Source organism: Sapajus apella, unplaced genomic scaffold (assembly GCF_009761245.1).
Source record: "Sapajus apella isolate SASKATOON/1434 unplaced genomic scaffold, GSC_monkey_1.0 scaffold97, whole genome shotgun sequence".
Classification (NCBI taxonomy): Eukaryota; Metazoa; Chordata; class Mammalia; order Primates; family Cebidae; genus Sapajus; species Sapajus apella.
In genome coordinates this window covers 2,011,488-2,033,002 of record NW_022437037.1, presented here as the reverse complement: position 1 = coordinate 2,033,002, position 21,515 = coordinate 2,011,488, and the positions used below count along the sequence as shown (strand labels likewise).

Sequence of the window (21,515 nt, the reverse complement as noted above, 5' to 3'; positions counted from 1 at the left end):
AAGGCTACAACGGAAAGAAATGAATTCAAATTGCTCCATGCTGTATTCATGCCTGAACATGACCACAGAGACCCAAAAATCCTGAATCATTTCTGCACCAAATCTGAAGCCCACCAAAGCTTCTCACTGCCTTCATTATCTCCCTCCCACCCCACCATTTATACTTATGGGATGTGATGGAGGAAGACTGAATCTGGCCAGGAATTTTGAGGAGAATGTAATAAAAATCCATATATGATACCCTGAATTTACTGGGATGTTCTCAAATATTTGACTTTAAACAGGGAATCTACAAAATACAAACACTCAGAATACAAATGGTATCCATAGTTTTAAAATAATTACTGTGATTTTTCATAAAGTCTATTCCAGAGTAAGTTCAATACATGAATTAATGCAGTTATGCCAATTTTACTTCAGTTCCTAGGTTAAACTGTTGAGATAACATAGCAGTAGGGAAGACGAATTTTTTAAAAAAATTAAAACTTAAAAAAAATTACAAATGTAACCATGAATATAAGCTGATTATAAAAACGTGAAAACCACACAAAAATGAAAATCCTTTTCTCTCCCCCATCCTCCATGACCCAACTTACTTTTCTTCCCTCTAGTAACTACACTATCAGATTGGTCTAAATAATCCCAGATCTTTTTATGCATTTACAAAGAAGTATTTACTTTATACATATATACATACATATCACACATTCACATACATATATGTGTATAAAAATATATATAAATACATAAGCCTATATACACATATGCATAATTTGTTTTCATAAATGGGACAATAGCATAGATTACACTGAAAAATTCTTCTCCACCAAAGAAAATATCTTGGGAATATTTCTATGTCAGTACATATAGATCTACTTTGTTCTTTTTAACAACTATATAGATTTTTTTAAAAAAAATTCAACACTTCAGTTGAATGAATACAGACTTATAAAATATGTAAACAGTATAGGAGGGCATTGAGAGGAAAGTTAAGGTCCTCCAACTTCTTTCCTGAGCTCCCATTTCCATTCTCCAGAAGCAATTACTATTACATTCTTATGCATCTTTTTAGAAACCTTCTTGCATCTTGACAAGCATATATACCTTTTTTTTTGTTAAGAAGAAGGGCATGATATTAAACAGGTCACTCTAGAACTTGCTTTTGTGTCTAAAACTGTATCTTAAACACTTTTTGTGGTAATGCATATGTGTCTACCTCATTCTAATCGCTACTAACCATTCCATTGTGTAAATGGACCACAGTTGACATAATCATTCCTCTACTGAAAGAAATTGAGGTTGTTTTCAGTTTTTTCCTATTTTAAATAATGCTACAAAATACATCCTAGCAATATAAGGTCTTGCCAAATGGTATACACATTTTTAATTATTGCTAATTGTCTTCCCAAAAGATTGTACTAATTTACATATACCCTAACAGTGTGTAAGAGAGTCCTCCCCATGCTAAGGAAGACAGATTTGTAAAAAGCTGAAAGATTGCATCCTCTGCTGCACCATCTACTAATTGATACATACAAGTGAGCTATAAGGGAGGTCCCCGGCGATCTACCCAAGGGTCACACTCATTTTAATTAATAATCTGAATAAGCACACAGATGGCAAGACAAGCACATTGGAAGGTAAAATAAAGCTGCTCAGGGGGTTAGCCTAACAGGACAGGTGACAGAATCAAGATGTCACCAAAAAATCTTGAAAATTAGCAATTATGAGACACACTCATGAGATTAAATTCAACATAGACAATTCAGGATCCTACACTTAGATACAAAATACAAATTACTCAAGGACAACAAGGTCAGGTGCTGTAAAGAAGGATTCGCCTCCCTTTTTACACATTAGGAAATTGAGGCACAGAGACACTGAATTGTCAACTAGAGGGTGGTAGAGCTGAGGTCTGAACCCAGGTTTGTTTGACTCCACAATAGTCTCCATTATATCATGGTGTTGCCCCACAGCTAAATATCAGAACATGCGAAAAAGATGAGGGTGGGCAAAGTAGCATATTGGAGGTTTGTAATGAGTCATCAGGGTCCATAAGAGGAGGTAGAATGTCTACAGCAAGGAAGGGGATGAGCCGGTTCCACTCTGTGGCTGTGTGGAGCATGCCCAGAGCCCTGTGTTCAGTTCTGAGCACTTCAGTCCAAAAGGTTCATTAACAACCTCACATGTGTCCAAGGAACAGCAATAAGGATGACAATGATAAAACTGATCCTGTGTCTTAGGAGGAAAACAACAGATGTCACATGGAAGAGGGCTCAGACTTACACCCTGGGGCTATGGAGAACATAAATAGAAACTTTGAGTGGAAAATACAGACAACAGTTCCATGTGGCACTTCAACTGGCAACAGCGAAGGCAACCACCTGGGTTTGTGAAATGGCAGTGGACATTTCTGAATCCAATGGGGCCAAGTGCAAAGGAGACCTAAGGAACAGTGCCAAGTTCAGCTGCTGATTACCCACTGCAAGTCCTTTATCGTGGAGTCTGTTCATTCCCAACAGGCTACTGTAAATATATGCCTGATGTTGCTAATTGTAGACAATGGTTAGAGAAGATTTTTCCAAATGAATTTGCAAAACTTACTGTAAAAAATTCACCCAAACAGGGCCAGGCATAGTGGTCACGCCTATAATCCCAGCACTTTGGGAGGCCAAGGCAAGTAGATCACTTCAGGTCAGGAGTTCAAGATCAGCCTGGCCAACATGGCGAAACCCTGTCTCTACTAACAATTAAAAAAAGATGTGTGCCTGTAGTCCCACCTACTCGGGAGGCTGAGGCAGGAGAATCGCTTGAACCTTGGAGGTGGAGGTTGCAGTGACCTGAGATCCCGCCACTGCACTCCAGTCTAGGCTGCATCTGAATGAGACTGCATCTCAAAAAAAGAAAATTCACCCAAACAAGAAGCTGGAATTAATGAGGGTCAAGGAACAGCAGGGGAAAAAGAGGACAAGAAAATACAAAAGAGAGGTGAAAGGGGTCAAATAAAACAAAGAAAAGAAAGCTGCACCAGAAAATGTTACATAGCCAAAATTCCCAGAGCAGAGAAATATGCAACAACAATGTGTGGCCTTGCAACTTTTGAAATTGATCTTAAAGAAGCACAAAGATTTTCTGCTCAAAAATTCTGTGGTGCCTCAGTAACAGAAAAGGAAGAAACTATCATTCAGGAAGACTTTACAGATGACATAATTGATGTTATTCAGGAAAACCGGCAAGAGGTAGATGACAGCACTGAAGATCTTGGAGAAGTAAAGAAGTGGTATTGAAAATTTGTCTGTTTTTAATGACCTGAGCTTAATCTTGATATGGCCAAGGGGAGACAGGCCTTTTTAAAAAAAATGTATATATGGTTTGGCGTGGTGCCTCAAGCCTGTAATCCCAGCACTTTAGGAGGCCAAGGCAGGCAGATCACCTGAGGTTAGGAGTTCAAGACAGCCTGACTGACATGGTAAAACCCTGTTTCTACTAAAAATACAAAAAATTAGCCAGTTGTGGGGCAGGTGCCTATAATCCCAGATACTCAGTGGGAGGCTGAGGCAGGAGAATCGCTGGCACCCAGGAGGTGGACGTTGCAGTGAGCTGAGATCGAGCCACTGCACTCCAGCCTAGGTGACAAAAGTGAAGCTCCTTCTCAAAAAAAAAAGTATATTTATATTCTGTAGTAAAACTGCAGACTACCCTCGTCCTTGGCATTTTCACTGTTCTGTACAAGGCTGCTTGTTTTTCTATTGCCAAAGTCAGATAAACAGGGAGACTGTCACAGTTATGCATGGAGTAGAATTCAGTCAAATAAAAAATTTTGGTCATTTACTACTGACTTTTTTCTTTCTCTCTTTTTAACTTTATTTTTGTAAAAATCCTGTAGACTTTTTGTGGGAAGCATTTCTGATGACTATTTTACATATCTAAAGTTGAGTGATTTTTTTAAAAGCATTTGAATTTGGCTTCCTCACCAGTAATACATCTTGTTGCTTCTTTGATGTGATAGTCTTGAGATGGGTGAGAACCTAATACATTTGTGGATGAATGTGCTTCACTGTTACCAAGTCCACTCTGTGTGCACAATAACATACTGTTGGTAGGAGTTTTTTGAGCTACTCTGGAGGTTATTCGGTAAATTATATTCAAAACCTTAAAACCACATGTGCTGTTTGAACCAGTAAGCCCCTCTCTTTGATACTATTCTAAAGAAATAACCAGTTTCGCATAAAACTTATGGATGAAGGTGTTCATTACAATGTTATTTACAATATAAAAATTTACAAGTATAAAATGATACAAATGAACAACTGGGAAATAAAGCAGTGATCGTGCATCATGTGGTAGAGTATTATGCATATGGCTAAAAATCACTATTTTCTAAGAAAACCTGGAAGTGGGCTGGGCACGGTGGCTCACACCTGTAATTCCAGCACTTCCGGAGGCCAAGGTGGGTAGATCACCTAAGGTCAGGAATTTGAGACCAGCTTGGCCAACATGGTGAAACCCCATCTCTAATAAAAACACAAAAATTAGGCCGGATGCCGTGGCTCACACCTGCAATTGCAGCACTTTGGGAAGCTGAGGTGGGCAGATCATGAGGTTAAGAGATTGAGACCATTCTGGCCAACATGGTGAAACACCATCTCTACTAAAAAAAAAAAAAAAAAAAAAATTAGCTGGGCGTGGTGGTGCACATTTGTAGTCCCAGCTACTTGGGAGGCTAAGGCAGGAGAAGCACTTGAACTCAGGAGGCGGAGGTTGCAGTGAGCCGAGATCGTGCTGCTGCACTTCAGTCTGGCGACAGAGCAAGACTCCATCTCAAAAAAAAAAAAAAAAAAAAAAAATTAGCCAGGCATGGTGGCAGGTATCTGTAACCCCAGCCATTCAGGAGGCTAAGGCAAGAGAATCGCTTGAGCCCGGAAGGCAGAGGTTTCAGTGAGCTGAGATTGTGCCACTGCACTCCAGACTGGGCAAGAAGAGCAAGACTCTATCTCAAAACAAAACAAAAACAAAAAAATGAAAACTTGGAAACATGTTTGGTGATTTCAAGTTGAGGCAGACCTCAGATACATTTTAGACATTTATTATCAACACTGTTCTGAGTAGAAGGCCACTCAGAGAGGCTAGAGGTTCTTGTCCTGGCTATAAATTGTGTGAGTAATCTTACTAACCAAATAAAAACAATACACATCCAGGCTTAAAAGACAGTTTGGGAAAAAGCAATTGAAACATATCTTTCTCACAAGAGAAACTGAACAGTTTTAATGAGTGCATTGGATGAATTTAAACTAAGTCAGGTGCTGCAAATTGAAAAGAAGACTTGTGGGTTTTTTAAAATTGATTAATTAATTAATTAATTTTGAGACAGTCTCACTCTGTTGCACAGGCTGGAATGCAGTGGTGTGATCTCCGCTCACTGAAACCTCTGCCTCCCGGGTTCAAGCAATTCTCCTGCCTCAGCCTGCCAAGTAGCTGGGACTACAGGCGTGCGCCACCATGCCTGTGTATTTTTAGTAGAGACAGGGTGTCATTATGTTGGCCAAGCTGGTCTCGAACTCCTGACCTCATGATCTACCTGCCTTGGCCTTCCAATGTACTGGGATTACAGGCACGAGCCAATGTGCCAGGCTGACCTGTGGTGTTTTAAATTGCTATAGACACCTTTAAGAAACTTAGAACCCATGAAACCGTTGTTTATTGCCAAACAAATTACAATTTTTTTTTTTTTTTGAGACAGAGTCTCATTCTGTTGCCCAGGCTGGAGTGCAATGGCATGATCTTGGCTCACTACAACCTCTGCCTCCCAGGTTCAAGTGATTCTGTCTCAGCCTCCTGAGTAGCTGGGACTACAGTTGAGTGCCACCACACCTGGCTAATTTTTGTATTTTTAGTAGAAATGGGGTTTCACCATATTCACCATATTCACCAGGCTGGTCTCGAACTCCTGACCTCGTGATCCGCCAGCCTCAGCCTCCCAAAGTGCTGGGATTACAAGAGTGAGCCACCACACTCAGCTGCAAATGACAATCTTGAATGACTGTTATTAAAAATAAAAAATGTGTAATAGAGATGTAAATTTAAAAAATGGGATTCTGCATTAACTGAATTTTACTAAATATAATTACATAGTGAAGCAAATTAACTGCTTTGGGGGTGTGGTATAATGGGAATATGTATTCAGTCTTTGTTTCTGGTTTCTAGCACAGAGCTCCTGAGTGATCAGGGTGGCAGAAGCATCTTTTGTTCTAAGGAGGGCGGCTCTCAGGGGGTTCCTAGATAGCTGAGGATGCGGGGTGGCTGCCACAAAGACTAAGCCTTGATTAGAAACTTGGAACTTTCAGCCCCATACCCCAACCTCCAGGGTAAGAGACAGTTTGAAGATTGAGCCAGTCATCCATGGCCAATGAATTAATTTATCATGTCTACGCAGCCGGGCATGGTGTCTCACACCTATAATCCCAGCACTTTGGGAAGCTGAGGTGGGCAGATCACCTGAGGTCAGGAGTTTGAGACCAGCCTGACCAACATGGTAAAACCCTGCCTCTACTAAAAACATAAAAATTAGCTTGACGCAGTGGTGGGAGCCTGTAATCCCAGCTACTTGGGAAGCTGAGGCAGGAGAATCATTTGAATCGAGGAGGCAGAGGTTGCAGTGAGCTGAGATAGTGCCATTGCACTCCAGCCTGGATGACAAGAGCAAACCTCCATCTCAAAAAAAAAAATCATGCCTACCTGATGAAACCTCTATACAAACCCCTAAATCATGGGGCTTAGGAAGCTTCCATGTTGGGGAACATATTGAGATACTCAGAGTCCAGATACAACTGGGGAAGGTGTGGAAGCTCCACACCTTGGCCTATGCATGTCTTCCATTTGGTTCTTCCTGAGCTGTACTCTTTATAACAGACTAACCCCCGGTATTGGTCCATAGCCTCTTAGGAACTGGGCTACACAGCAGGAGGTGAGCGGTGGGTGAGCAAAGCTTCATCTCTATCAGCAGCCACTCCCCATCACTTATATTACCACCTGAGCTCCACCTCCTTTCAGATCAGCAGCAGCATTAGATTCTCAAAGGATCATGAACCCTATTGTGAAGCGCACATACGAGGGATCTAGGTTGTGGGGTCCTTATGAGAATCCAACGCCTGATGATTTGTCACTGTCTCCTGTAACCCCCAGATAGAACTGTCTAGTTGCAGGAAACAAGCTCAGGCCTCCACTAATTCCATGTTATGGTGAGTTGTATAATTATTTCATTATACATTACAATGTAATAATAATGGAAGTAAAGTGCGCAGTAAATGTAATGTGCTCGAATCATCCTGAAACCATGTCCCACTGCCTGGTCCATGGAAAAACTGTCTTCCACAAAACTAGTCCTGGTGTCAAAAAGGTTGGGGACTGCTGCTTTATAATATATCGGCAGTAGTAAGAAAAGTCATTTCATGAGTTCTGTGAGTGATTTTAGGGAGTTATGGAAGCTGAGAAGGAGGCTGTGGTAACTGTGACTTTGTAGCCAGGCTGTTCATAAATGTGGAATGTGGGTAACCTGGGGACCCAATACTTTTGACTGGCTTCTGAAGTGAGGACAGTCTTGTGGAACTGAGCCCTTAAACCTGTGGAATCTGACACTAAGTCTAGGTAGCTGGTGTGAGAACTGAATTGTAGGACACTCAGTTGGTGTCAGAATTGATTGGTGTCAGGATGAAAAAAATCCTCTCAAGGGGGTATCAAGTTCCTCATTACTGGAGATATACTCAAGCAGGTACAGATCAGCTTACTGCTGGCAAAGCTGATGCAGGAACTCATGCATAGGGAAGCGGATTGGCCCAGATGAATTCTCAGGCAGGAAAGTATGGTCCATTTGATGGATGCCAATCTGCAAACTGTTAATTAGCCCATGACAAAGTGTACAGGAAACCTTTACAGTGTTCTGACATGCCTGTGCCATCTAAGTACACACTCAGTGAATTCATCTCATGAAACAGAGTCCAGACAAATCAGGATGATATCCAATTACCTGGTGAGTTGCATAAAGTGAATTCTGCGTACTAGTTATGCAGAGCAGGACCACATATTTAATTTCCTGCAACTGACTGGAAATTAAAAAGACAGCCTGAGAAGCACTGCTCAGAGGCTCGCCTCACTGGCTGTTGCTGGTAAGGGCTTTCTGACGACCTCATCTTTTTTTTTTTTGAGATAGTCTTGCTCAGCTGCCCCCAGGCTGCAGTGCAGTGGTATGATCTCGGCTCACTGCAACCACAGTCTCCTGGATTCAAGTGATTTTCTCGTCTCAGCATCCCAAGTAGCTGGAATTACAGGCACCTGCCATCATGCCTGGCTAATTTTTGTATTTTGGTAGAGACAGGGTTTCACCTCGTTGATAAGGCTTGTCTTGAACTCCTGACCTCAGGTCATCCACCTGCCTCGGCCTCCCAAAGTGCTAGGACTAGAGGTACGAGTCACTGTGTCCGGCCAGATGACCCCATCTTAACTAGGACTCTTCCTGTTTATTTGTACCATGGTCTTCTGTTTTCTCCATAGTAATTACCAAAATTTGCAATCCTTCTATGTGTTTGTATTGGTTACTGATGGCTCTCCCTGCCATCTGTAGGCCCCTAGGAGCAGGGACCTCAGCAGGCTTATTCAATCCTGTATCCAGCGCTCAGCCTGTCTGGCACTAGAAAATGACCCTATGAATGCCAGTTGAATAAATATTTTGTCACATTATATGAAAAGCACTCCCGATATAAGTTTTGTTTTTGTTAATGGCAGGCTAGGTTATTCATATCAACCCTCCCACCTAAAAAACTAAAAGTGCTAGAAAAATATTAAAATCATCTCCTTAAAAGCACTGAATGCTGGGCACAGCAAGGTGGGTGGATCATGAGGTCAGGAGTTCGGGACCAGTCTAGCCACCACATGGTGAAATCCTGTCTCTACTAAAAATACAAAAATTAGCTGGGCATGGTAGCACATGCCTGTAATCCCAGCTACTCAGGTGGCTGAGGCAGGAGAATTGCTTGAACCCAGGAGGCGGAGGTTGCACTGAGCTGAGATCGCGCCACTGCACTCCCGCCTGGGGGACGGAACAAGTCTCCATCTTGGGAAAAAGAAAAAAGCACTGGAGTACTTACCAGATAGCAGGAATTGCCAACTAAAATTGAAAGTGGGAATCCAGAGAGGTAAATGCAGCATGAAAGTCTTTTTTGGCTTGAGGATGTTTGTCAATCCCAGCAAAATTGAACTTGGGTTTTGGTGAGCTTGTGGGGGCCAAAGAATCAAATCCCAAGACCCACTGAGGTAGGCAAGTCCAATAGGAGCCCTGCCCCACATTATGCTAGGATCCCAAGGGCTATATACTCAAGGAACAGGGAATCAGAAGAAACCACCTCCACCACCAAAACTACAAAGAAGTTGTCACAGCACTGAGCAGAGCTGAGCAGCAGATGTCTCTGAGGTGTGGTGACCATAAGCCAGCTTTCACATAAACCTGCAGGTCTAATCTGCAGCACTTTGGTAGTTTAAAAGGTCTCAGGCTGGGTATTTAGTTTAAAGGCATGTGGCAAAAGCAAACATAAGTCCTCCCTACCAAAAAGCAATTCATCTTAGCCCTCATATTATTCCTAAAAAGTAATTTTCAGGAACAATAAATGGTACATAATCAGGCAACCTAGCATAAAGAAGCACGTTACATGAAGAACATAGGCCAGGAGCATAGGCACGTTACAATTAAACAACAGCCACAGAAACTTCACATATTGAAATTCTCAGTCACAGATGATAAAACCATTACATTATGCTTAAAGAAATAAAAGACAAATTTGACATTATCTCAAGGGAACAGTAAACTATAAAAAGTGACCAAGTGGCCGGGCACGGTGGCTCACGCCTGTAATGCCAGCACTTTGGGAGGTGAGGCGGGCGGATCACCTGAGGTCAGGAGTTTGAGACCAGCCTGGCCAACATGGAGAAACCCTGTCTCTACTAATAATACAAAATTAGTAGGGCGTGGTGGCTCATGCCTGTAATCCCAGCTACTCGGGAGGCTGTGGCAGGAGAATCGCTTGAACTCGGGAGGTGGAGGTTGTGGTGAGCTGAGATTGCACCATTGCACTCCAGCCTGGGCAACAAGAATGAAACTCCATTTCAAAAAAAAAAAATAAATAAAGTGACCAAGCAACCTTGGATTAGGCAATGGTTTCACAGCTATGACAACAAAAGTGCAAGCAATGAAAGAAAAATAAACTAGACATGATCTAATTTTACAGCTTTTGTGCTTCAAAGGACACAGTCAAGAAAGTGAAAAGATAACCCACAGAATGAGAGAACATTTTTGCAAATCATATATCTGATAAGGGTCTAATTATCTAGACTATATAAAAAACTCATACAATTCAATAATAAAAGGACAAATAACTCAATAATGAAATTTGCAATTTGTTTGTTCATCAGTTTGAGAGTTTTTAAGCAGCTACATATAGTGAGTCTTTTACTGCACTAACAGCTTTAACTAATTCAGAGCAAGTCAGTTGTTTTTTCCCTTTAGATGTCAGGTGCCCATAAGGTCTTTTAGGAAGTGAAGTCACATTGGCCAAAAACTTTTAACTGAAGACCATCAATACAAAACAGCCAAGGTGCTCCAATGGAGCACTCATGCTCAGCAGTTTTGGTGGAAATAAAACCTAAAACAGTATTTGATCCTTGATACTGTATTTCCAGAGAAGCAATCTGGGACAGGACTGTGCTTTGAACACAACAGACTGCAGTGATTTGTGAAGTCAGTAACTCCTCCAAACTGTTCCCAAGATGTCGACTGAATTGACCAACGCTACATTGCTGGTAGTTGTAAGGCCATGATTTGAACCCTGGGAAGTCTGACTCTTAAGCCACTCCTGATCATGACCCAAGCACAGGTCATTTCTATAATCTGTGGCTGGGTTCCAGAACCTATCCTCTGGTGACATAGCCAGGTGGGCAGTGTTTGATCACCAAGTGTATGGTGATTAAGAATTACATGAAGGCCCCATTGATGTCTTTCCTGGGAGGTGTATACTTTTTTCCAGACACTGGACCCGGCAGGGGCAGAGCTGTGCTTACGTAGGGTGACAAAGTCCAGTGTGGTTTGTTCATTTTAGACGGGGCTGAAGTTCTGCAAAATTTTGGTAGCAGAAAGATGTCTTGAGGTATACAGCCTCCAGGGGCTCTGCTACTTTGGTTTTCAAAGTAGAAACTCAGCATGGTGGCCGCTAGCTTTCCAAGCACTTGAAAGCAAAGATTCAATGCCTCTGTGCCTGGCTTAGCTCCTGGGAACCCTTGGCTGCCTGAGCTTGTCACGGTGAGGTTACCTAGTCCCAGGGGCCAGGTCATTTGGGGAGGGCTTGTTTCTAAGGTTCAGAAGCAAAATTCTCCATGAGTTCCTTCTTCTATGTTGGTCAGTTAACGTCATTCTGAACAAGAAGTATGTGGGTACCTATTCAGGGGCCCAGCCCCCATTTGGCTCACATGTCAATGTTGAGGGTACATGCCAGGTGAATGTGTATAGCTAAGGCCAAAGGTGAAAATGAGCAGTAACTTCTCAAATGCCGTGGGCTTTCAAGTTAAATGCATAGCTCTTCAACAAGAATTTGCATTAGGAGGTGGTCAGGAGAAGACTGGCAATGTGGCAGTGGTGAAGTGGTGACAGCAACAATAACCATCAATAGCATCATAAATAGCACTTCCTGAATGCTTACCATGTGCCAGGCATAGTGCTAGGAGTTTTACAAGTATAGCTCACTGAATGCTTGCAATAATCTTGAGACAGTTTCTAATTTACAGATGAAAAAAACTGAGGCTCAGGGAAGCTGGGATCCTTGCCCAGGGTCAGGGTGGGGGAGCCAGAGCTATGATGAATTACCGTGCAAAAAGGCAGCAAAGAAGAAAAAGACTGGGGAGCTTTTGCCATACTCTGCAGTTTAAAGGTAGACCTCATAGAATAGAGAGGGTAGTGGCAGTTTTAAAGAAAAAAAAAAAAAAAAAAAAAGCAAGGTGAGTCCTGTGGCCTGCAGCAAGGAAGATCCAGAGAGCCCAGAAAGTGGGTGTGGTCCAAGGAGCAGTAAGCAGTACCAGCCTCTTTTCCTGGTGACATTTTGTCATTGCAGTGATTTTTGGCATCTCTCTCCTGGACCCTGGCACTGCTCGGATGGCTGTGCCAAGCTGATCAGCCTGGCAGAGGAAGTACTGGGACTCAGGGCCATTCACAAAGGGTGGTAGAATTGTCTTTGGTCCCAATCCTGGCAGAACAACTTCCAGTGCCTACCTGGTTTTAACACAGAACTTTTAAAGGGTATGTGTCACCCTATGAACAGCACCTTCCATGCCAGAATAATGGCATTTCCCTTCCATTTGCTTCAAGCAAAGCTCTGAAAATTTCTATTTACCTCTTCCAGAACTCTTTTACTGCTATATCCCAGGCACTACAATCATGTGCTTGGTGGCATTGCAGGAAGTAGGGAGACTTCCTTACCTCATCTGAAGAGCCATTTTCCACTCTGAATCTTCCAGCCCTTTGGATGGCTCCATCTGCATCACTGGAAATAAGCTAACGGGGAAAAAAAAGCATTCAATTAGGTAGCATTTACAATGTCTCTTCTATCTGTATGTATCTATCCTATAAGTAAGCCACATCTAAGGACAGGCTGGAGTGCCCAGCGTAGAAGCTAACAGTCTTTTTAAAGCTCTATCAGCCAAGTCCTCATACAGTTGGCTCCCACTGTCCTTGGGAACTTAAGAGTAAGGAATACCTAACCTACAAGAGTAGAAAACAAGAGTATCACATTTAAATTTGAACACATTCCAATACTAAAAAACATGAAAGCAATGCTCCCAGCAGAAACAATCTTAATATACACCACAGGTGGGCAAGTGGCAGTTCACAGATGGCAAGACCCAAAGCCAACTCTCAAGTTCAGCCGCCTTCATAGGAAAGCCTAAAGAACAATTAGCGGCTGGCATGAACTCAAGGCTCTACTATGATCAGAGAAACCGCCTGTGCTTCATTCAGTTTTAAACAGTTTCCAAAGGCCAATTAGTCCCTCCCCAGGCAGGCAGACTGTGTTTTAGCTCTGGCAAGGTGATGCTTGCAAACAGACAGTCTCCAAGGGGCCTGATACTTGAAAGAGGTGAGTGAACAGACCTGGGCTTGGCACTTGAGTCCTAAAAGTACTGACTCAAGATTTAACTTATTTTCTCCTTCTAGATTTTCTCAGTAGTGGCTTGGGAAAACAACACATTTTCTTTTAGGTTTTAAATCTACTGACAATTTGCAACAAAGCTCTGCCAACAGCAGACTCATCAGAACACACCTGCCTTGAGGGGCACTTCTCACCTCTCTAACTCAGGGCTCACTCAGCAAAACAAATGTGATTTCTCAGAAAAGATGGTTATCTCATATTTTCACTAGTGTTTAAGATACATGAAAGCATAAAATTAATAGAAAAAATTTAAGGAAAAACTCCAGTGGGAGGCCCCCAGTGGGCCCCCCTCCTGACCTGTCCCTGTGAGGTGGTGGGGCGGGGTCCACCGGCCTTGTGGGCTGCCAGTGAAATACCACTACTCTGATCATACCTAGGAAGACAACTAACAAAGGATGTAACGTAGCTCTTCAAGGAGAACTACAAATCACTGCTCAAGGAAATAAGAGAGGACACAAACAGATGGAAAAACATTCTATGCTCATGGTTAGGAAGAATCAATATTGTGAAAATGGCCATACTACCCAAAGTAATTTACAAATTCAAGGCTACCCCCATTAAGCTACCTATGACCCTCTTCACAGAACTGGAAAAAAACCATCTTAAACTTGATATGGAACCAAAAGAGAACCCACATAGCCAAGCCAATTCTAAGAAAAAAGAACAAAGCTGGAAGCGTCACATTACCTGACTTCAAACTATACTACAAGGGTATAGTAATCAAATCAGTATGATACTGGTACCAAAACAGAGATATAGACCAATGGACCAGAACAGAGGCCTTGGAGGCAATGTCACACATCTACAACCATCTGATCTTTGACAAACCTGACAAAAACAAGCAATGGGGAAAGGATTCCCTGTTTAATAAATGGTATTGGGAAAACTGGCTAGCCATGTGCAGAAAGCAGAAACTGGACCCCTTCCTGACACCTTACACTAAAATTAACTCCCGATGAATTAAAGACTTAAACATAAGACCTAACACCATAAAAACCTGAGAAGAAAACCTAGGCAAAACCATTCAGGACACAGGCATAGGCAAGGACTTCAAGCAAAGCTCCTAAAATACCAAAAGCATTGGCAACAAAAGCCAAAATAGGCAAATGGGATTTAATTAAACTCCAGGGCTTCTGTACAGCAAAAGAAACAATCATTAGAGTGAACCGGCGACCAACAGAATGGGAAAAAATTTTTGCAATCTACCCATCTGACAAAGGGCTAATATCCACAATCTACGAAGAACTAAAACAGATTTACTAGAAACAAATAAACCTATTCAAAAGTGGGTGAAGGATATGAACAGACACTTCTCAAAAGAAGACATATATGACACCAATAAACATATGAAAAAATGCTCATCATTACTGGTCATTAGAGAAATGCAAATCAAAACTACATTGAGATACTATCTCACGCCAGTTAGAATGGCAATCATTAAAAAATATGGAGACAACGGATGCTGGAGAGGATGTGGAGAAATAGGAACACTTTTACACTGTTGGTGGGAGTGTAAATTAGTTCAACCATTGCGGAAGACAGTGTGGGGATTCCTTAAGGACCTAGAAATAGAAATTCCATTTGACCCAGCAATCCCGTTACTGGGTATGTATCCAAAGGATTATAAATCCTCCTATTATAAAGACACATGCACACATATGTTCATTGCAGCACTGTTTACAATAGCAAAGACCTGGAACCAACCCAAATGCCCATCGATGATAGACTAGACAAGGAGAATGTGGCACATATACATCATGGAATACTGTGCAGCCATAAACAACGATCAGTTCGTGTCCTTTACAGGGACATGGATAAATGTGGAAACCATCATTCTCAGGAAACTGACACAAGAACAGAAAATCAAACACTGCATGTTCTCACTCATAGGCAGGTGTTGAACAATGAGAACACATGGACAGAGGGAGGGGAGAATCACACACTGGGGTCTGTTGAGGGGGACTAGGGGAGGGACAGTTGGGGGTAGGGAGTTGGGGAGGGATAACATGGGGAGAAATGCCAGATATAGGTGACGGGGGGATGAAGGCAGCAAACTACATTACCATGTGTGTACCTATGCAACAATCTTGCATGTTCTGCACATGTACCCCAGAACTTAAAGTGCAATAAAATATATATAATAAATAAATAAATAAAATAAACAAAAAAAGAAAAAAGAAAAAACTCCAACGAATTTTCTCAAGGGAAATTATTTAAAAGGGATTGATGGGGCTGGGCATGGTGGCTCACGCCTGTAATCCCAGCACTTTGGGAGGCCAAGGTGGGCGATCAGGAGGTCAGGAAATCAAGTCCATCCTGGCTAACATGGTGAAACCCCATCTCTACTAAAAATATAAAAAATTAGCCAGGCGTGGGGGTATATTCCTGTAGTCCCTAGTCCCATTTACTTGGAAGGCTGAGGCAGGAGAATCGCTTGAACCTGGGAGGCAGAGGTTGCAAAGAGCCACGATCGCACCACTGCACTCCAGCCTGGGCAACAGAACAAGACTCCATCTCAAAAAAAAAAAAAAAAAAAATTGATAAATTTTTCCTATGATAAATATAAAAACAGTATCTGGTATTTGTTGAATGCCATGCATTCTTTTTCTCTTAATGTGTATTATCTTATTTAATTCTCATGACAATAACACAAGGTAGGTATTATTGTTCTCGTTTATGAAAGAGGAAACTGAGGCAGGAAAGGGTAAAATAACTGGCTACGGTTACTCAACTAGTTAGTATAGGTAAAGCTGGGATGTGAACAGAGGCAGCCAGACCTCAGAAGCCCATTATCCTTATCTAACCACCCCCGTCCCTAACCATCCTCCAGAGAATGTCCATGATTAGGTTGAGTTTTTATATCTCATCTTTCTCCTGCAAAGTAATTTCTAAAAACAAATGTTTTTGATGATATCAGATCACTACACTATTGCTAAACTGTGGATAAGCCCAAGAGGTTGTGTAGTCATGAATTTCACCTTGTCCAAACAGAGGTCTAGCCTTTGTCCTCAGCTTCTGGGAATTGATCTCTAAGACCTGGGAATGGCTTGCATTAGTGTCTGATTACTTTTGGGCTCTGAGCCACACTGGGTAGTAACAACTGATTTATAGTGAGGGCTTTGGGTCACACACTATCAGCTCTACTTCTGGAGGGGCTAAAGGCTCAGATCTGCCACGTGGGTAGTCAACCACATCTATGGGATCAAGCCTTGATAAAACTCTGGATACCACAACTCAGGTGAGCTTCTTTGATGAGCAACACTCCACTCCATGCTGATGTTGTCACACACATCATTGCCAGGAGGAGGTAATGCTATCTACAACTCCACTAGGAGAGGTCAACAGGAAGCTCTGCAATGGAACTCTCCTGAACTCTGTCCCATGCGTCTTTTCCCTTGGCTGATTTTAACGTGTATCCTTTTGTTGTAATAAACCATAAGTGAGCTTAAGAGCTCTTAGTGAATTCTGTGAGTCCTGGTAAACTATCAAACCTGAGAGTGGTCTTGGGAACTTCTGAACTCTGTAGCAGTTGGTGCCAGAAGTGAGGGTAATCTTGTGGACTGTTTTCTAACTTTACAGAGGCCAATTTTAAAGTACAAGAGAAAGATAAATTTAGATCTCATAGGGTCACTGCCATTTTCACAGGGGAAGTATAGAAAATTCAGCATCAACAGCTTCTTTGTGGGTTTCTACTCGTTGTTAAAATGGAGGGAAACGCAAGTAGATTTCAGGTGGAATGTTATCGGTATAGGCTGCCTCAACGGCTTTGAGGGAAACATTCTGAGATAACATCTGGACTTGGCAAGAAAAGAGCACTATAATCAATTAATAATGTCTGACACAGATCTATAGAGAGGTGGGACACACCCTCATCTTACTTGTAACCCCTGAAATAGAGGTTGCTAGAGATAGTCCTCATGATAACTAGTCTCATCTAGTAGTTAAAGGCTTGGGAAAAGAGCTGATAGTCATTCATTCACATAAAAATATAAATTAAACATCATGAAAACACGATATTCTAGACAAAGGCATAGGCAATAATGTTCTTTTCATTTGTTTAGAACAAGAAGCATATTGCTTATATTGCTTAAAAAGTTCAAGAAGAAAAGGAAGAACACATTTAATGATTTGACGGTAAAAAGAAATTTAGCTCCCTTTGAACTCATGAAATCCATAAAGACAGAGGTCATGCTAATGGGGTTTGACTATCACCTTTACCATCTCCCCATCCCCATCTTCATTCAAGTCACCATCATCTGTCACTTGGATGACCACAACCACCTCCTACTGAGTCTAGACACCATCTACCACTGCTCCTCTCCAAGCAGCTCCTCAACATCGCAGCCTGCAGCCCGGGTGATTACGCAAACTGCAAATATGACTGTGGGCCACAGTCCCACCTCTATTCCAGCACCCCTACTTCTTCCCACCAGAGGGCACATGCTTGGGACTTCTGGGTTTGGAAAGCCCTCCTTTCTCACCATCCCCTTAAAAACCCTCATCCTTCATTATTACATCCTTCATACTACTCATCCTTCATTTCCACCAAAGTCCCCCTCCTTCGATATACTTTCCCTGACTCACTGGGAAGATGGCCCTGTCGTCAGTTCTTGGGACACTCTGCAGAGTTGTGATTTACATTTATCTGTGTGATTACTTGGTTTGCACCTGTTTTTCCTCAGGCGTTCTCTCTGCTCTCCAGCAAACTTCAAAAAGACAGCAACTACATTCATTGTTCTTACCACTGCATCCCCACAGCTAAGCACACCACCTGACACAATATCGATCTTCATTAAATATTCATAAACAAGAAATATGCAAATAGATGAATGCCAAATTTATATTGCAAATGACCAAAGAGACATAAGAATAGGGGTAAGACCTATCCCAGCCCTGGAAACCAGAGAAGGTTTATTAATCATGAAAAAAATGTAAAAGAAATTCTACCAGCTCTATCATGAAGGAAAGGCCAAAGTGAAGAGCAGGCCAGATAACCGGAAGCACCACAGGCTGGGGAAAATCGGCTGAGCAGTAACATAATTAAACCATGCAGGCTCACACCATGAGCTCATGCTGGTAGGGCCTGCCTGAGGACAGCGTGGGTGGGAGGGCAGTAGGCAGGCAGGAGATCCTACTGGTCACATTCAGGGCTGGCACAGAGTGGCAGTCTCAGTGCCCCCCACCCTAGCTGGCTCACAGAGCTTGCTAACTAAAGCAGAGGGGGCCATGGTGGCTGGGGACCTGATGAAGACCCCAACCTCTCCAGTATCAGCTGGAGAGCATCAGCTGCTATGAAAAGAGACAGTGCCCCAGCAAACTAGAGAATGAAAAAACTAACACTTCAGGAAAAAAATCTTTTTAACACAATAGAGAAGCTGATTGTCAGGTAGCTATCACTGTTCATTTTCTTTCTATTATCCTCACAAACCTTTGATCTCACAAACCTTTGATCTGTGAGATATTTACAGATAAAATTACAGATATCTTATAGTTGTGAGATAATTACAACTATAGAAAAATCTACATTTTCTTTTTTTGGGAGAAAATTTGGCTCAGGAATGATGAGCAACATACTCTGATAGAGACATACTCTCTATCAGAGCCCATCTAAATGTCAAAACTGCACAACCTAGAAGCCCTCTCCCTCAATTCATCCACATGGTACAGAGATCTAGCTGCCACTAAAATCCACTCTTGCTATTCGTCACAGTGCAGAATTGTAGCTGGACACAAGGCTAGACCCCATTTCCCTAAAGGTGGTCATGTGACTGTATTATCTCCACTGGAAGGTGGGCCAAACCCCACCTGGGTACATTTATGGACCCAGACCCTTTAGGATAGGGAAGGTCCCTCTTCCATGCACTTTTTCCTTCTCCACTGGCCAGAACCCCAATGACCAGAGAGATCCTGGAAGTTCATGTTGAAGACAGTAGCTTTTTCTTGAGCCTCAATGTGTGGTACAGACCTATCAATCACCCACTTAGAATTCCTGGCTGCACAGGAAAGAGAAATAAACTTCTTGTTTTTTATCGCATTGTGACATTCTAAGCCAACTAATACACCCAATAAGGAAGAATCAAGAGAAAAATCACTGATTCTATGATAAGTTCATAATACAAAATGTAAAAAGTGACCTGAAGTATCAGAGAAAATGTTCTAGGAAAGATTTACTATAAAAATACAAGGAAGTTTTAAAAAATTCCTAATTATGGTAATAATTTGGGAGTATACTGGATCTATGAAAATGGAACAATCTATAATCAGCTTTCAGATGAAAAGTGTAATTACTGAATTTCAAAATGTAGTGACCACAGTGAACCAAAAACTAGATACTGAGAAGAACATGCCCTAAAGAGTAAATTAGAATATCAGTTTGAGATAAATAGAGGAAAATGATTACGAAAAACATACAGAATATATCTGGAAGAAAGTATAAAGAAGAATGGACTGGGGTGTCATGAATGTAGCCTTTGGGCAGAGAACACAGGAATAAGCAAATCATCTCCTAGACTAACCACCCCCTCTAGCAACGTTCTCTACTAATGAGTGAGACCAAAATTAAAGGAGAACTATTAGTGAAGGTAGATCAGCCTACACGGTGTAGAAAGAAAGAAGACGGCAAGACAGTCTGAAGCCAGCAAAGAGGAGGGAGTTGGTTAGGTCTCCTTTCACACTGGAATACATAAAGCCCTTTGTTATTCTTCTGGGAGAAGGGTTCAAAAAAGAGTCCTTTGCATGTGTGCTTTGACCTTTGCAAATACAGCTTTGTCTACCCAGGAGTTTAGTAATTAGTAAGATGTTTTCTAATTTGATGAATCCAGATCTGCACTTTCTCATTTTGTCCCTCCCTCTCACTCCATCCTGAATGCCGACTACTACACTGGACAGCATCCAGGTTGGAGTGAGAGGGAGGGACAAATGAGAAAGTGGATAAAGAGGAGTCTGGGACTCCTCCTAGAGGTAAACAGAACAGCACAGATGTTTTAATAAATATGAATGGGTTACATTTCCCTACTAAAACAAAAAAGACTTGATTGGTAACATAAATGAAATATATTAAATACAATAAAGCAATCATGAAAAAGAAAGGCAACATAAAAAATATTCCAGGCAAAGAAAGTAAGGGAATAATAAAATTGTAAAGTAGAACTTAGGAAAAAAAGATATCAAATGAAAAAAAGTTATTTTATATGGATAAGTAGAATCACCCACCTCCAAAATATAACTAAACATTTATGTAATGAATAACATATAATTATAAAAGAAGAGCTATTATAAATAGAAGAGTTTATAAAATTATAATTATAATGGCAAATTTTAGTACATTTCTCTCTGATAGATCAAGGCAAAAATGAGTAAGGATTTATAGAGGAATCAAACAATAAATTTAATAAACATAATTTAATAGACATATATTGACTACATCAAGGTACAAACAGAGAATACACACTTTTAAAAATATCTACTGAATTAAAAAAAAACTCACCTAATATAGAAAAGCAAGAAAAAGTTCTACAAAACACTATAAAATAAAAAAGTTCTATAAAATTCTGTAAAACTGTACAGGTCATTTTTAGCATAATGCAATTGAATAAGAAATTAGTATCAAAAGGATTTTAAAAACCGAAAATCAGAAAATATACATCTCAGCCAGGCAGTGGCATGTGCCTGTTGTCCCAGCTACTTGGGAGGCTGAAGCGGAAGGATTGCTTGAGACTAGGAGTTCAGTGATATACTGTGCCATGATCACACCTATCAATAGCCACTGCACTCCAGCCTGGGCAACACAGTGAAATCCCATCTCTTTAAATATATATATATGTATATGCATATATACATATATAAATTCTTGGGTCAAATAGGGACAGTACATATCGAAACATGTAATGTGATAGGTGCTATATTTACAGAAAAATGCACATTTTCAATGCTTTTATTATAAAACAAAAAAGGATAAAAACAATAAACTAAGCATTAACCACTAGAAGATAAAAAAAAGAACAATGAAATAAATCCAAGGAAAGCAGGGGAAAAGAATGAGTAAAAGATCACAATAGAAATTATAAAATTAAAGATAGTATAAGTGATTAACATAGCCAAGATATTCCAAGGCAAGTCTGATTTCAAAAAGCAAAGAAGAAAGACAAACATAGGGTGATAATAAAGAAAACAGAACCAGTAAGAAGAAAGAGATTTTTAAAAGATTAAGAGAATGCTATATGAAACTATGTCAATATCATCAAAAAGTTCAATGAAATAGAAAATTTCCTAGGAAAA

At 41.2% G+C, this 21,515-nt stretch overlaps 1 protein-coding gene and 1 pseudogene across 4 annotated transcripts in view; one reads left to right on the top strand and one right to left on the bottom strand.

Moving 5' to 3' along the window:
- GARNL3 (GTPase activating Rap/RanGAP domain like 3) overlaps positions 1-21,515 on the bottom strand; it is a 178,357-nt gene that overhangs the window by 89,422 nt on the left and 67,420 nt on the right. For all 4 annotated transcript variants that reach the window (XM_032257295.1, XM_032257294.1, XM_032257297.1 and 1 more), the window contains one exon: positions 12,512-12,586. In XM_032257295.1, coding sequence (XP_032113186.1) covers positions 12,512-12,586 — 75 coding nt within the window. The remainder of the gene's footprint in view (positions 1-12,511; positions 12,587-21,515) is intronic.
- LOC116535867 lies at positions 1,967-3,355 on the top strand (annotated as a pseudogene).